General features: G+C 39.9%; 1 protein-coding gene across 5 annotated transcripts in view; it reads left to right on the top strand.

Annotated features, from left to right (window-relative positions):
- Nucleotides 1-13,202, top strand: part of WDR44 (WD repeat domain 44) — a 116,961-nt gene that overhangs the window by 65,069 nt on the left and 38,690 nt on the right. For all 5 annotated transcript variants that reach the window (XM_055122876.1, XM_004614465.3, XM_055122877.1 and 2 more), the window contains 4 exons: nt 4,094-4,200; nt 5,968-6,119; nt 9,846-9,984; nt 10,875-10,939. In XM_055122876.1, the coding sequence (XP_054978851.1) occupies nt 4,094-4,200; nt 5,968-6,119; nt 9,846-9,984; nt 10,875-10,939 (463 nt within the window). The remainder of the gene's footprint in view (nt 1-4,093; nt 4,201-5,967; nt 6,120-9,845; nt 9,985-10,874; nt 10,940-13,202) is intronic.

The raw sequence follows: 13,202 nt of genomic DNA on the forward strand, positions 1-13,202 counted from the left end.
GTTATTTTTCTGACAGCACATACTAATGGTCTTAGTGGAAGAACATGATTTCCTTAAAGTTGCCTTTTTTCTTTCTCTTTCTCTTTCCAGTTTCCATTTGTCTCTTTAAATCCAAAACACGATTACCTTTTGGAATACTCCAGTTTATAATAAATTTCTTCTGTTTCTCAACCTCAGTGATACCTACAGTCAATATATCATACATTAGATCATTATATATATTTTTGTTTATACCCAATGATGCTCAGGGGTTACTCCTGGCTCTGCATTCAGGAAATACTCCCGGCAGTGCTGGGACCATATGGGATGTCAGGGATCAAACCCAGGTTGGCTGCATGCAAGGCAAACACTCTACCCACTGTGCTATCACTCCAGCCCTCTAGGTCTTTATATTAAACTTTTCTGATCTTTAAAAAGACGAATGTATAATAAGCCATACCATTAGCTGCAAAAGAATTTTGATCATGCCATGCTTGTTTCTCTTACAAGCATTAAGCACAATGACGGGCATGTGGGTTTTGCTTGGTTATACACATCACCTAAATGGTAATAATTCATTCTGAGCCTTAAAGCAGATTCTTCATTCAAGACTGATATTTTCCTGGAGCCAGAGCTATAGTACAGTGGGTAAGACTCTTGCCTTGCAGCCAACTGACCTGAATTCAATTCTAGGCATCCCATATGGTCCCTAGAGCACTGCCAGGACTTATTCCTAAGTGCTGAACCAGTAGTAACCCCTGAACATTGCCAATTGTGATCCCCAAACAAAAGCAAAACAATAAATGTTTTTAAAAAGACTTACTTTTCCTAAGTGAAAAGTGTAGCAAAAGAAGCACTGGGAGATTTTAGGAAAGATGAACCACAATGAAAATACAGGATAACACCAATGATACTTACTACATGGCTTTCTAGCAGTGGTAGCTATCAGAAACCTTAGAATTAGGAATTAGGGGCCAGAGAGAGAGTTCAGTGAGATGGGCATTGGCCTTGCATGTGGTTGACCAGGGTTTGATCCCCAGCATCCTATATGGCCCCCCAAACACCACCAGGAATAATTCATGAGTGCAGAGGAATAACCCCTGTACACAACCAGGTATGGTCCCAAAACAACAAATAACACCAACAAAGAATTATGAATTATTCTTTTTTTCCTAAGTTTTTGGGCCCACCAGCAGTATTTAGAGCTTACTCCCAGCTCTGCACTCAGGGCTTACTCCCAGCTCTGCACCTGGTGGGGCTCAGACTGAATTATCTCCATCCCCAGAAGAAATCATATAATTTCTAAAAGAAAAGTTGTTTGATATTATTCAAATGTACACACTATTAATTTTTCTACTCGAGATGTAGAATGCTTTCATGCACAGCACACACTTACTTAGGGATTATTCATATGCGTTTTGTTTGCTTCTTATATAATTAAGATCAGGTCATGTAGCTTCTGAATTCACGGCAAAATAGAGCAACAAACTGATAACATATAAGCCAACATCTAGGAACATCTGCAAATGCCCCCCAGATAGCCAAGAACTTGGCACATGTAATGATCTAAGGGTTGGGGGCAAAGAGATAGTACATGGATTAAGACATTTGTCTTGCAGATGACTGACCCAGGTTATATCTCGGCAATGCATATAGTCCTCTGTACACCACTGGGTGTGTGCCTCCCCACCCAAAAGAACTGAGACTTCCCTCATTTTATTATATGTCATCTTATTGATACTCTGTTACGCTCTCACTTATCTATTTCTCAATGATGAAAATTCAGTTTCTCTCTTTTATAATATAAAAAACTTTGTTTGAGAGCAGAGAGATAGTACAGCATGAGGTACTTGGCCGACCTGGGTTAGATCTCCAAAATCCCATATGGTCACCCAAGCCCCGCCAAGAGTGATCCTGAACATAAAGCCAGGAGTAAACCCTAAGCACTGTCAGATAGGGACCCAAAGCCAAACAAACAAAAAATTTCATCCTAGTGGTATCTGCCATGCTTTTTTAAGTGTGAGGGTTATACCCAATGGTGCTTAGGGGCTACTTCTGGCCCAGGAATCAAACCCAGGCCCTCACTTGCAAGGCAAGTGCTCTACCATTGAGCTACATTCCTGGCCCCTGCAATGTAATATTCTAATGCTATTTCCATCCCCAAAAATAAATCAAAGAGGAACAAAAAGATGCTATGGGGGCTGGAGTGATAGCACAGCGGGTAGGGCGTTTGCCTTGCACGCGGCCGACCCAGGTTCGATTCCAAGCATCCCATATGGTCCCCCAGCACTGCCAGGAGTAATTCCTGAGTGTAGAGCCAGGAGTAACCCCTGTGCAACGGTGGGTGTGACCTGAAAAGCAAAAAAAGATGCTATGTATGTAATTGCACAAATAAATCTAATTTCACATGTAGCAACCGCTATAAAAGTATGGGTGCTGTGGGACTGTGTCATAGGAAAGTCTTATCTGTAGAGTAAGGCAGGCCTTTGAGAGATGTTTGGTCAGAGACCTAAATTATGAGTAGATACTGGCCAAGGAAGGACTATTCCAGACAGAAGATCTTCAGTGCCACATTTCTCTAAGCACCACCAGGTATGACTCTGGTGCCCTCTTCCCTCATTACTAAGCTGTCAGGCCTGTATTGGAGCAGGAATTTCCAGGAGTAACTCCTGTCCTTCAACTACCCTCAGTATTCCTGGGGCTAGCCCCTACTTTATAAAGGTCAGAGAGATGGTACAGCAGGCAAGGCTCTTGCCTTACCTGTTACTGACCCAGGTTCAATCCCTGGCATCCCATCTGGTTCCTTGAGCCCCACCAGGAGTGAGCCCTGAGTGCAGAGCCAGGAGTATGCTCTGAATACAGCAGACTGTGGCCAGAAACAAAAACAAAAATAAAAAACACTCCTCTGCATACCTCTGATTATGACCCAATGACAAAAAACTAAATACAGTACAATCAGACTGCCATCTTATATATTTATGGTGGTTTTCCACAACTTAAGTCAATTTCCATATTTAAAGGCTAAAAAGATGGCCAGGGATGTAGTTTAATGATAAAATAATGTACTGCATGTAGAGGACCTGAATTTGATTCTTGACACTGCCAAGTAAACCTGAGATATTGTTTCTACTTTTATGGAGCTTCCAGTTAAACAGGAGAAAAAGATGCTCTGTATGTAATTGCACAAATAACTCTAATTTCATGTGTAGCAATCGCTATAAAAGAAAAGTATGGGTGCTGTGGGTCTATGTAATAGGAAAGTCTTGTCTGTAGAGTAAGGCAGGTCTTTGAGAGATGTTTGGTCAGAGACCAGAGACCTAAATTATGAGTAGATACTGGCCAAGGAAGGACTATTCTAGACAGAAGTAACCACATGTGGAAATGAACTTGGCACATTTAACGATCTAAGTCTTGGGGGCAAAGAGATAGTACAGGGATTAAGACATTTGCATTGCACATGACTGACCCAGGTTAGATCTTGTCAATGCATATAGTCCCCGGAGCACCACTGGATGTGTGCCTCCCCACCCAAAGGGGAACAAGAGAAAAATTATGGTACCATCTTAGAATAGACATTTATACAGTCTTTGGTAAAATAACCCAAGGAAATGACTATTTTACAATACTCTTGTTTTAAAAGGGGGAAAGTGGATACAACCAAGTGACTTGTATAATCACAGAAACTCTGGGTTTTTTTTAACCATCTCCAAGCAATGCTGTAGTGAACGTCTGTATACATATAGCTTATGAACTATTTCAGATGTTGTCTTTACTGTCATTAACTCCCATGAATTAGTAAAAATGTACCCCTGAATTATAGGTTTTGGGGTTTAAAATCTTAGCATATGATATTTGTGACTTAAATCCTTCAAAATGCAGTAAGTAAGTCCTATCTATGTATGGAAGCATGAGATGAAATGCATTCTTCCATTATATTGTGTTTAGGAATACCTCCTGGGAAACTGAAACTTAATTATATTACATGCATATGTACAGACACTGGTCACAGTTAATGAATGATCTGTGGGTTATTGAACTTCTGTGCCTATTTGAATTAATAAGATATATTTTGAGGTTTGGTTTGTTTTTCTATTACTTTTGTATTTTTGATCAGGACTCAACTAAAGAAGTTCCTAGGAAAATCAGTCAAAAGAGCAAAACACCTTGCTGAGGAATATGGTGAACGTGCTGTAAATAAAGTTAAAAGTGTTAGAGATGAAGGTAAGTGAGCTATAGAATATTTCAGCTAAGTATTTGGAATCTCCTAAAGTATAAGAAGCATCTTTTGTGTGTGTTTGGCACTAGGGTTCAAACCCATGTTTCTTTTTTTTTAATACTGAATATTTAGTTTATTTCCAACTTTTAGTAGTCTGAATAGCATCACAATGAATATACACCAATCTTTGTCCATTTGTGAAACAACTCAATTAAAATAGATGAACATTTATTTATTTGTTTGTTTTTTAGCTTTCTCTTAAGGAAAGCATTTTATTTTATTTATTTTAATAATTTATTTTTTAATTAGTGAGTCACAGTGAGGGTACAGTTACAGATTCACACATTTTTGTGCTTGTTTTTCCCTCATGCAATGTTCGAGAGCCCATCCCTCCACCAGTGTCCATTCTCCACCACCAATGAACCCAGTATCTCTCCCACCCCCCTCTCCATCCCCCCACCCCACCCTGCCTCTGTGGCAGAGCATTCCAATTTGCTCTCTCTCTCCTTTTGGATGTTGTGGTTTGCAATATGGGTATTGAGTGACAATCGTGTTTAGTCTCTAGTCTACTTTCAGCGTGCATCTCCCTCCCCGCTCGGGATTTCCAATCACATTTTACTTGATGTTCCCTTCTCTATATGGGATGACTTTCCCCCAGGGTGTGAGGCTAGCTTCCAAGCCATGGAGCCAACCTCCAGTATTATATACTACTATTCTTGGGTATTAGTTTCCTACTCTGCCATTTTATATTCCACAGATGACTGCAATCTTTCTATGTCTGTCCCTCTCTTTCTAACTCATTTCACTTAGCATGATACTTTCTTTCCATGTTGATCCACTTATATGCAAAGCTCATGACTTCATTTTTTTAACAGCTGCATAGTATTCCATTGTATAGATGTACCAAAGTTTCTTTAACCAGTCATCTGTTCTCGGGCACTCGGGTTTTTTCCAGATTCTGGCTATTGTAAACAGTGCTGCGATGAACATATAAGTGCAGATGTCATTTCGACTGTACTTTTTTGCCTCTTCAGGATATATTCCCAGAAGTAAACCCATGTTTCTTATATGCAAGGAAAGCACTTTAATATTTGAGCATCATCTTCAATCCAGAAGCTTTCTGTTTAATTAAAAATATTAAATCTTTTGCTGGGACTGTATCTCAGCAGTAGAGGGCATACTTTGGAGTAGGAATCTTTGGGTTCTATCCCTGAGACCACCAAAAAAACTTTCAACAAAGCTAGTACCTTATTATTTCAATATAATAAATTATTCTTGTTATTTAATTTTATGGCTGTGAAGAAAAATTTTTGCATTTTAAACATATTTTTATAGTTTTATGTGAATTAGTTGAGTGCTCAGAATTAAATAATTTTTTAAATTTTATGTCCATCTTAATCTCTTCTTTCATTATTATAGTTTTTTTTCTTTAATAAACTTATTCTGTGCCAGTGTTCTAATATGACACTTCCACTTGTATCAAACTCAATCCTTATAAAGCTCCTGTGAGATACATACTATTATATCTACATTTTTTAGATGAGAAAATAGAGGTCCTGAAAGATTCATTACTTAGCCTAATGTCACAGAGGTAAATGGTAGTTGGATTTGGACTGTGGTAGCTTGGCAGCAAATTCCATGCTCTTAATCAGTATCTTATATGGTAATAGATTTTGCTTTTTCTATTTGCATTTTTTGATAAGCAGTGGATATGAAAATATGATAGTAGCTATGTTTATATTAGTGATGATTTCTGTTGTGTTTCTGTTTAGTGTTTCATACTGATCAGGATGATCCTTCATCAAGTGATGATGAAGGAATGCCATATACAAGGCCAGTTAAATTCAAAGCAGCACATGGTTTCAAAGGACCTTATGATTTTGATCAGATCAAAGTGGTACAAGATCTTAGTGGTGAACACATGGTAAGCAACCTTTCTTAATTTTCATTGTTGATACTCTTTGTTGAAAGTAATATTTTTACTTCTGTAAAGCTTATATCTTATCCAGTTTTAGAGACTGGCTCAGAAGTATAAAATTAATATTATAAATAGTTAAAGCAGAACCTATCTCTAAATTATTTGTTAAGAAGTGAGTTATTGAATACATAAATTCTAAACCTCTTATCATTAAGATAGCTATGCCAGGCTTCCAAACTTAAAAGCATTTTAAGCGTGATTTGTTTCTTTGAAAAATGTTTAGGGCTGACGATGTAGCCCAGTGGCAAAGCACTTGCCTTGAGTGTGTGAAGTACAGGGATGATGCCCTGCACCTCAAAAAGTGTTTAAAATGTTCCCCCATGGGGCTCAGAAATAGCTGACTGCCTTACAGGCATGAGGCTGAGAGTTTGATCTCAGCACCAGAAATGTGTAATACCCAACATGTAATATCTACCAAGTGTGCAAGCATTGCAACCATGTATGTACAACCCACAGTCATCTTAACAAAAGGAAAGGAAATAAGAAAACCATTTTTAAGATAAAATGTACTTTTTAAGCAATTTACTCAGGGGGTCAGAATGATAGTACTGAGGCTAGGGCATTTGTCTTGCAAGTGCCTGTACCAAGTCTGATCCTTGGCATCCAGTATGATCCCCGATAACTGCCAAAAGTGAACCCTGAGTGCAGAACCCTGAGTGTAAGCCCTGAATGTTGCCAGATATCCCCCCTAAATAAATAATTTATACAGTGTTTCAGAACCTTAATATATTTTATAAAGTGACAACTAAGGTAGCGTGAGACTATGGAGGTACAAGACCTCTGTCGGAGTTAAAATATGCCAGAGTAGTTAGTACAAACATTATATTGCAGTTACCCTCTGAACAGTTGTAAAATTAGGATCAAATAAATGATGTCATGTGTAAAAAACTAAGGCTCGCCGCAGGGCGAGTACACTTGCAGGCTCTCCGGGCGGCTCTGTCTCACCACCCGCGTTCGGTGCCCTGGAACCGCAGTGTGTGGACTGAATCGGGACGGCCGGTGGTCAAGGAAAGGCAAAGGAAGACCGAGGACCAAGCTGGTTGCTGATTAGTTACCATTTATTCAATCTTCCATCTTTCTCATCTCCCGCACTCCCAGCTCCGTCCTCTCTCTGGATCCACTGCCGCTTCTTTCTCTTCTCTCATCTCTCCTCCTGCTTGTCTCTCCCACCTTGCCCTCTAGGCTATACCCAGCCAGGTAGCAAAATCAACATAAGAAAGCCCTTCCTGAGGGCTGGTAGGCAAAATACCTCTTAGGGTTTTTTCTCCTCTCCCCATTCCAAACACTCATTAACATCTTAATACTAGTTATTTTTGCATGGATATAGCAAGAGATACATTGAGGTTTGCACGGCAACTCTCCTGGCAACATCTTGCCACAGACTCAGACCACAGCACTCAGGCCAGATTAATCATTCCGCACCCTAGCAGGGTCCAATCTAGTATCACTGTTTGGATCATGACAGCATTTGTCCATGATCAAGCTCTTAACTTATAGTTAAGCATTAGGCACTTTGACCAGGCCCATCTCGATGCCAGGGTAGCACACAACTCACGCTTGCCCTGGGTCCTTCTTGTCCCACGTCGTCGGGACCCTGCTTTGGGGATGCTAGGAAGTAAGGGCAGCTGAGGCTTAGGTCAAGAGAACAGATGCCCTGGAGGAAAATATCATGTAGAGTCAAATGACTCCCAGTTTACAAAAGCATAACATTTGTTAAGTCTTCCTGTGTCCATACAAAAAGGACTTGCTATGAATAAACTATGCAAAGGACTCAAGGAGAAGAGAAAAACATTATTTACAAGTCAACAGAACACTAAGAAAGAAGCTACAAATAAACAAAGATGAATAGGAGCACTGTAACGGGAGTAACCCAATAAACCTAAACTACCTGAGGCTATGTTATCCTACAGTCATGGGTCTTTGATCTGGGAATATTTGTTTTAGATTAATGTGTATTTGTGTGTGGTGTCAGATTTTGAACTCTGTTTCAAATACATACTGACCATCTTTAGGTTTTAAATCTAAAAGTTGGCTTAGTTGACAGGAAGCAGCCATAAGCATATCAAATGGGGTTAAGAGAAATAGCACAGAGGTTAAGGCGCTTGCCTTATATGTGGCCAACTGCAGTTTAATCTGCACGGAGTATGGTCCCCCAAGCCTAGAGCCAGAAATAGCACTGCAGTGTGGCCCAAACTCTGTCAGCCTTTTTCCCAAAAAAAGTTTCAGATGTCAGCCTGATTAAAATTTGGTGGAGGCATGCATACCTGGCAGTGTCTAGGGCTTATTCCTGGCTCTACACTCAGTTATCACTCCTGATAGTGCTTGGGAGACCATTGGGGTACCCAGGACTAGACCTGGATCAGCTGCATGCAGGGTAATCACTTTATATGCTGTACTATTGCTCTGGTGCCTTGGTTGAAAATTTTTTGAGGGGAGTCCCCAAGCACTACCCAGGAGACACTGGGGCCCCATTAGCAATTCTTGGCCATCTAGGCCATTGGTTCAATACAAGGGCCCAGGGATACAATACAGCTCCAACCACATGATGCCAGGGACCTCACACTTGGTATTGCTTTGTGACCTCTAGGGTTGCAACTAGAAATGCTGGGGGGACCATGTGACATCATGTGGGACTAATACTAAGCATGCACCCTATCTCTCAGATCCCCAGTTGGAATTTAAATTTTAGTACTTATCACTAAGTTGATTATAATAGCTTCAGGAAGTTGTTAAAAGGAAACTTGAATTTTCATATACTGCCTTGATTTGTTATTCCTGTTATAGTAGAATCTCATTATAGTGGATCACAAACAATCATTTTTTTAGTATACTTAATTTCTGTGAAAATGAATATGTCAGCCTGTTGCCTTTAGTCATTTTGATCTCCCTGGATATATATGTTATAATAATAGCCAAAATGGTATTTATCATGATAGGATTTGACCTTCTGTATGGGTTCACATTCTTTAAAACTACTGCCCTTACCCCATCTCTCCACCACCCCCCCACACACATACATATATACATACATTTACCTGGTTTTGTAATTTGTCTAAGAGATCTGTTTATATGCTACAAAATCATGTGTCTGGGGAGAAAAACAGGATAGGACCATATCATTCCTACACCACTTGTATACTCAGAGTTCTCAGCTCTGCACACAAAAGCAGCCATCAGGCAACCAAATACCACCTATAAATGCTCAGCATGTTAGAGTCAGTGCCAGAGTTGGGCTTTACTCTTCCCTCAGTCTAGGTCAGGAGTTGTCATTGTTACGCTGGTGTTCTGCCCACTCCCCCTTATGTTCGAAACTAGGAAAATGAAATCAGAGACTAGGATTTTTGCTTTCAGGTTTGCAGGTTTCAGGCCATTTCAGAACTGGAAAAGCTTTGGGGTCCACATTGGTAGTTTGGAGTTGAGTTAGTGGTGTTGAGCCTTTTACAGCTATGGACTATATACTTGTGGTTGAAAACCACTAGATTAGATTATGACAAACTGCAATATCTTATCCTGTCTAAAATTTTCTCCTTGTATTTTAACACCATTGGACTATTGGTCTCAAATAGTGTTAGTATCGTCAATATATATATAATTTGGCATAGATTTTACTTTTGCTTAAAAGTTGTGTCAGCTTTTAATGTAATAACTTTGAGCCTTCCTTTGTTTTCATAGGGAGCTGTTTGGACCATGAAATTTTCTCACTGTGGCCGGTTACTTGCGTCAGCTGGACAAGACAATGTAGTGAGAATATGGGCTTTAAAAAATGCTTTTGATTATTTCAACAACATGAGGATGAAATACAATACTGAAGGTATTTCATTTGTGGATGCTAAAAATGTAGTGACGTATGGAAGTTTTACTTCTTTTTTTAATCATTTAATAATCAAGCTAGGACTGGAGCGATAGCACAGCCGGTAGGTTGTTTGCCTTGCACGCGGCCGACCCAGGTTCAATTCCTCTGTCCCTCTCAGAGAGCCCAGCAAGCTACCGAGAGTATTCTGCCTGCACAGCAGAGCCTGGCAAGCTACCCGTGGCATATTCAATATGCCAAAAACAGTAACAACAAGTCTCATAACGGAGACGTTACTGGTGCCTGATCGAGCAAATCCTTGAACAACAGGACGACAGTGCAACAGTGCGACCATGCTAATATTAAGCTAGGGAAATGGTTAAGCTATTTTATGAAAATTTCTATGAGGGGCCAAGAAGATGGTTCAGAGGGCTATAGGACATATTTCAATATAAGAGCCCAAGGATGCTATACTGGGTTTGTATTCAGGATCCCTGGGTTTGATCTGAACACTTCCAGGTGTGGCACCAAAACAAAAATAAATAGTTATGTGAAATGGTAACAAATATTTTTTGATGCTTGAAGAGTTGAAATTCACATGTTTAGAAATAAGATTTTTTCCAGAATGGGTTTTTTTTTCACTTTTTGTGTCACACCTGGCGATGCACAGGGGTTGCTCCTGGCTCTGCACTTAGGAATTACCCCTGGTGGTGCTCAGGGGACCATATGGGATGCTGGGAATCGAACCCGGGTCAGCCGCGTGCAAGGCAAACGCCCTACCCGCTGTGCTATTGCTCCAGCCCCAATTTTTTCCAGAATGTTATAGTCTCTGTTTGTATTACTGTGTCATTAGTATTTCGTGTGTGGATATGTGTACATATGTATTTTTCCAATTATTTTATTGGTTTTAGGACGTGTGTCCCCTTCACCTTCTCAGGAAAGTTTAAGTTCATCAAAATCTGATACAGATACAGGGGTAAGTTCATTGTTTTATACTTACTAATGAAATTCTGTCATTTGATTTGCTTACTATAAAGTACCTCACTGTTTATTAGAAATTATCTTTGTATGCAATTAAATGTAACATACAGCAGAAATGTTTCCTCTAATAGAAAATGATAAGTGAAAAGTTATAGAACTTAAGTGTTGTCAGACAGTGAACAGTATTACTCAGATTACTAATGCATTACCCAAACTATCTTGAAATTAAGTAAAAGAAAATCTCTGACTCTCAAGTCTATGTGAGATACTTTAAAACAGTAAAAGATACCTGAATAAGAGGTAATTAAGAAAAGAAAGTTACCAAAGTGTTTTAATTTTTCTCTCTTGGTGCTTTATCACAGCTTCACATAGCTTTAAAATTATCATAATTTTTATTTGGTTTTAGAACTACAAGATTAAATATAGCCATTTTAAACCTTAAAATAAAATATAAAATGCTATTCAATTGTTCCCTCTATTTCTTGTGTATTCATATAGATAGGCGCTATGTAAATAAAAAAAAACTAAAAGATCACCTGCTCAATAATTTTTTTTTTGCCTTTTGGGTCATGTCCGGCGATGCACAGGGGTTACTCCTGGCTCTGCACTCAGGAATTAGCCCTGGCAGTGCTCAGGGGACCATATGGGATGCTGGGAATCGAACCCGGGTCAGCCGTGTGCAAGGCAAATGCCTTATCCACTGTGCTATTGCTCCAGCCCCTGCTGAATAATTTTATCCTGCACTTCTTTGACTAACTTTTCCCTACTCTGTATATACTCACGGGTTTCTGTCAGGGTTGCACCTGTACAAGAGTTCCCTTTATGCCTTCCCATGTCCTATGTCTCTTCCTCCTCACTCCTTCGTGTTGGTGTTTTTCACAGTTCTGTCCTTCACAGTTCCTTACTGTCCTGAATTAGCTTTAGATCCAGAATTCTTGCCTCATATTAATCACTTGTATTTCCCTTTCTTTTGTTGTTGTTGTTATGGCTGGGGTGACACTAAATTAAGATGCTCACATACTTGGTTTGCACTTTATTTTATTTTGTTAAATCACCATGAGATACACAGTTTCAAAGTTGTTCATGATTGGGTTTTAGTCATACAGTGTTCCAACACCCATCCCTCACCAGTGTATTTTTCCCACTACCAGTGTCCCCAGTTTTTCTCCTTCCACCCACCCCCACTCCCAGTGTGCCTCTATAGCAAGCACTTTTCCTCTCTCTCTGTCTCTCTGTCTCTCTGTCTCTCTGTCTCTCTCTCTCTCTCTCTCTCCCCCCTTTTGGGCATTATGGTTTGCAATACAGGTACTGGAAGGTTATCATGTATATCCCTTTACCTACCCTACTTTCAGGACTCAATTCTTGTCCAGAATGATCATTTCCAACTATCACTGCCAAAGTGGTCCTTTCTCTAACCTAACTGCCCTCTCCCCCACAACTTGTGGCAAGCTTTCAACCGTGGGCCTTCATTTCTACTGTACTTGGATAATAGTCTCATATTATGTTGTCAATATCCCACAAATGAAGGAAGGTTTTTACACTTCAGTTGTGGTAGCCACACACATTTAGTTGTAGTGTGTCACTTTTATTTTACTGCAGGATACCACTCAGAGTGATGGGGTAATGCCAGAGACTGAACCAACTCGACAGATGCTCTACTACTGAGCCACATCCCCAGACCAGCTTTCTGTTTTTTAAAACAAGAATCCCATTGTTAATGCTGCTCTTTTGATACAGTAGTATGTAGAGAGTATTTTTCTCCACCTACGAGAGTATCCCACCCGCACGGCAAAGCCTGGCAAGCTACCCATGCGTGCGTATTCGATATGCCAAAAACAGTAACAAGTCTCACAATGGAGACATTACTGGTGCCCGCTTGAGCAAATCGATGAACAACGGGATGACAGTGCTACAGTGCAGTGCTATGTGTCATTCAAGCACATAGAGTTTATAGATATCAAACTGATCTTTCTCAACAAATGAATTTTGAATGCCTATTTCATGTGCAAAGTACTAACAGGCCCTATAAAATGTAGGAAGACATATTCTCTGGCCTCAGCTGCCTTGCTGACTAGGGGAATAAGTAAGTCCACAATTTACACATGGAATGGGAATAGTTTTATTACAAAAGTAGAAGAGTGTCAGGGAAAGCATCCTGGTGCTTTGATATTGGAGCTAGGAGTTAGCTTTGTGAGAAAAGGATGAAAAGGGACATATCTGATCATGTTAAGAAGTGCAAAGGTAAAGCCTAAAACATC

Source organism: Sorex araneus, chromosome X, assembly GCF_027595985.1.
Source record: "Sorex araneus isolate mSorAra2 chromosome X, mSorAra2.pri, whole genome shotgun sequence".
Lineage (NCBI taxonomy): Eukaryota > Metazoa > Chordata > Mammalia > Eulipotyphla > Soricidae > Sorex > Sorex araneus.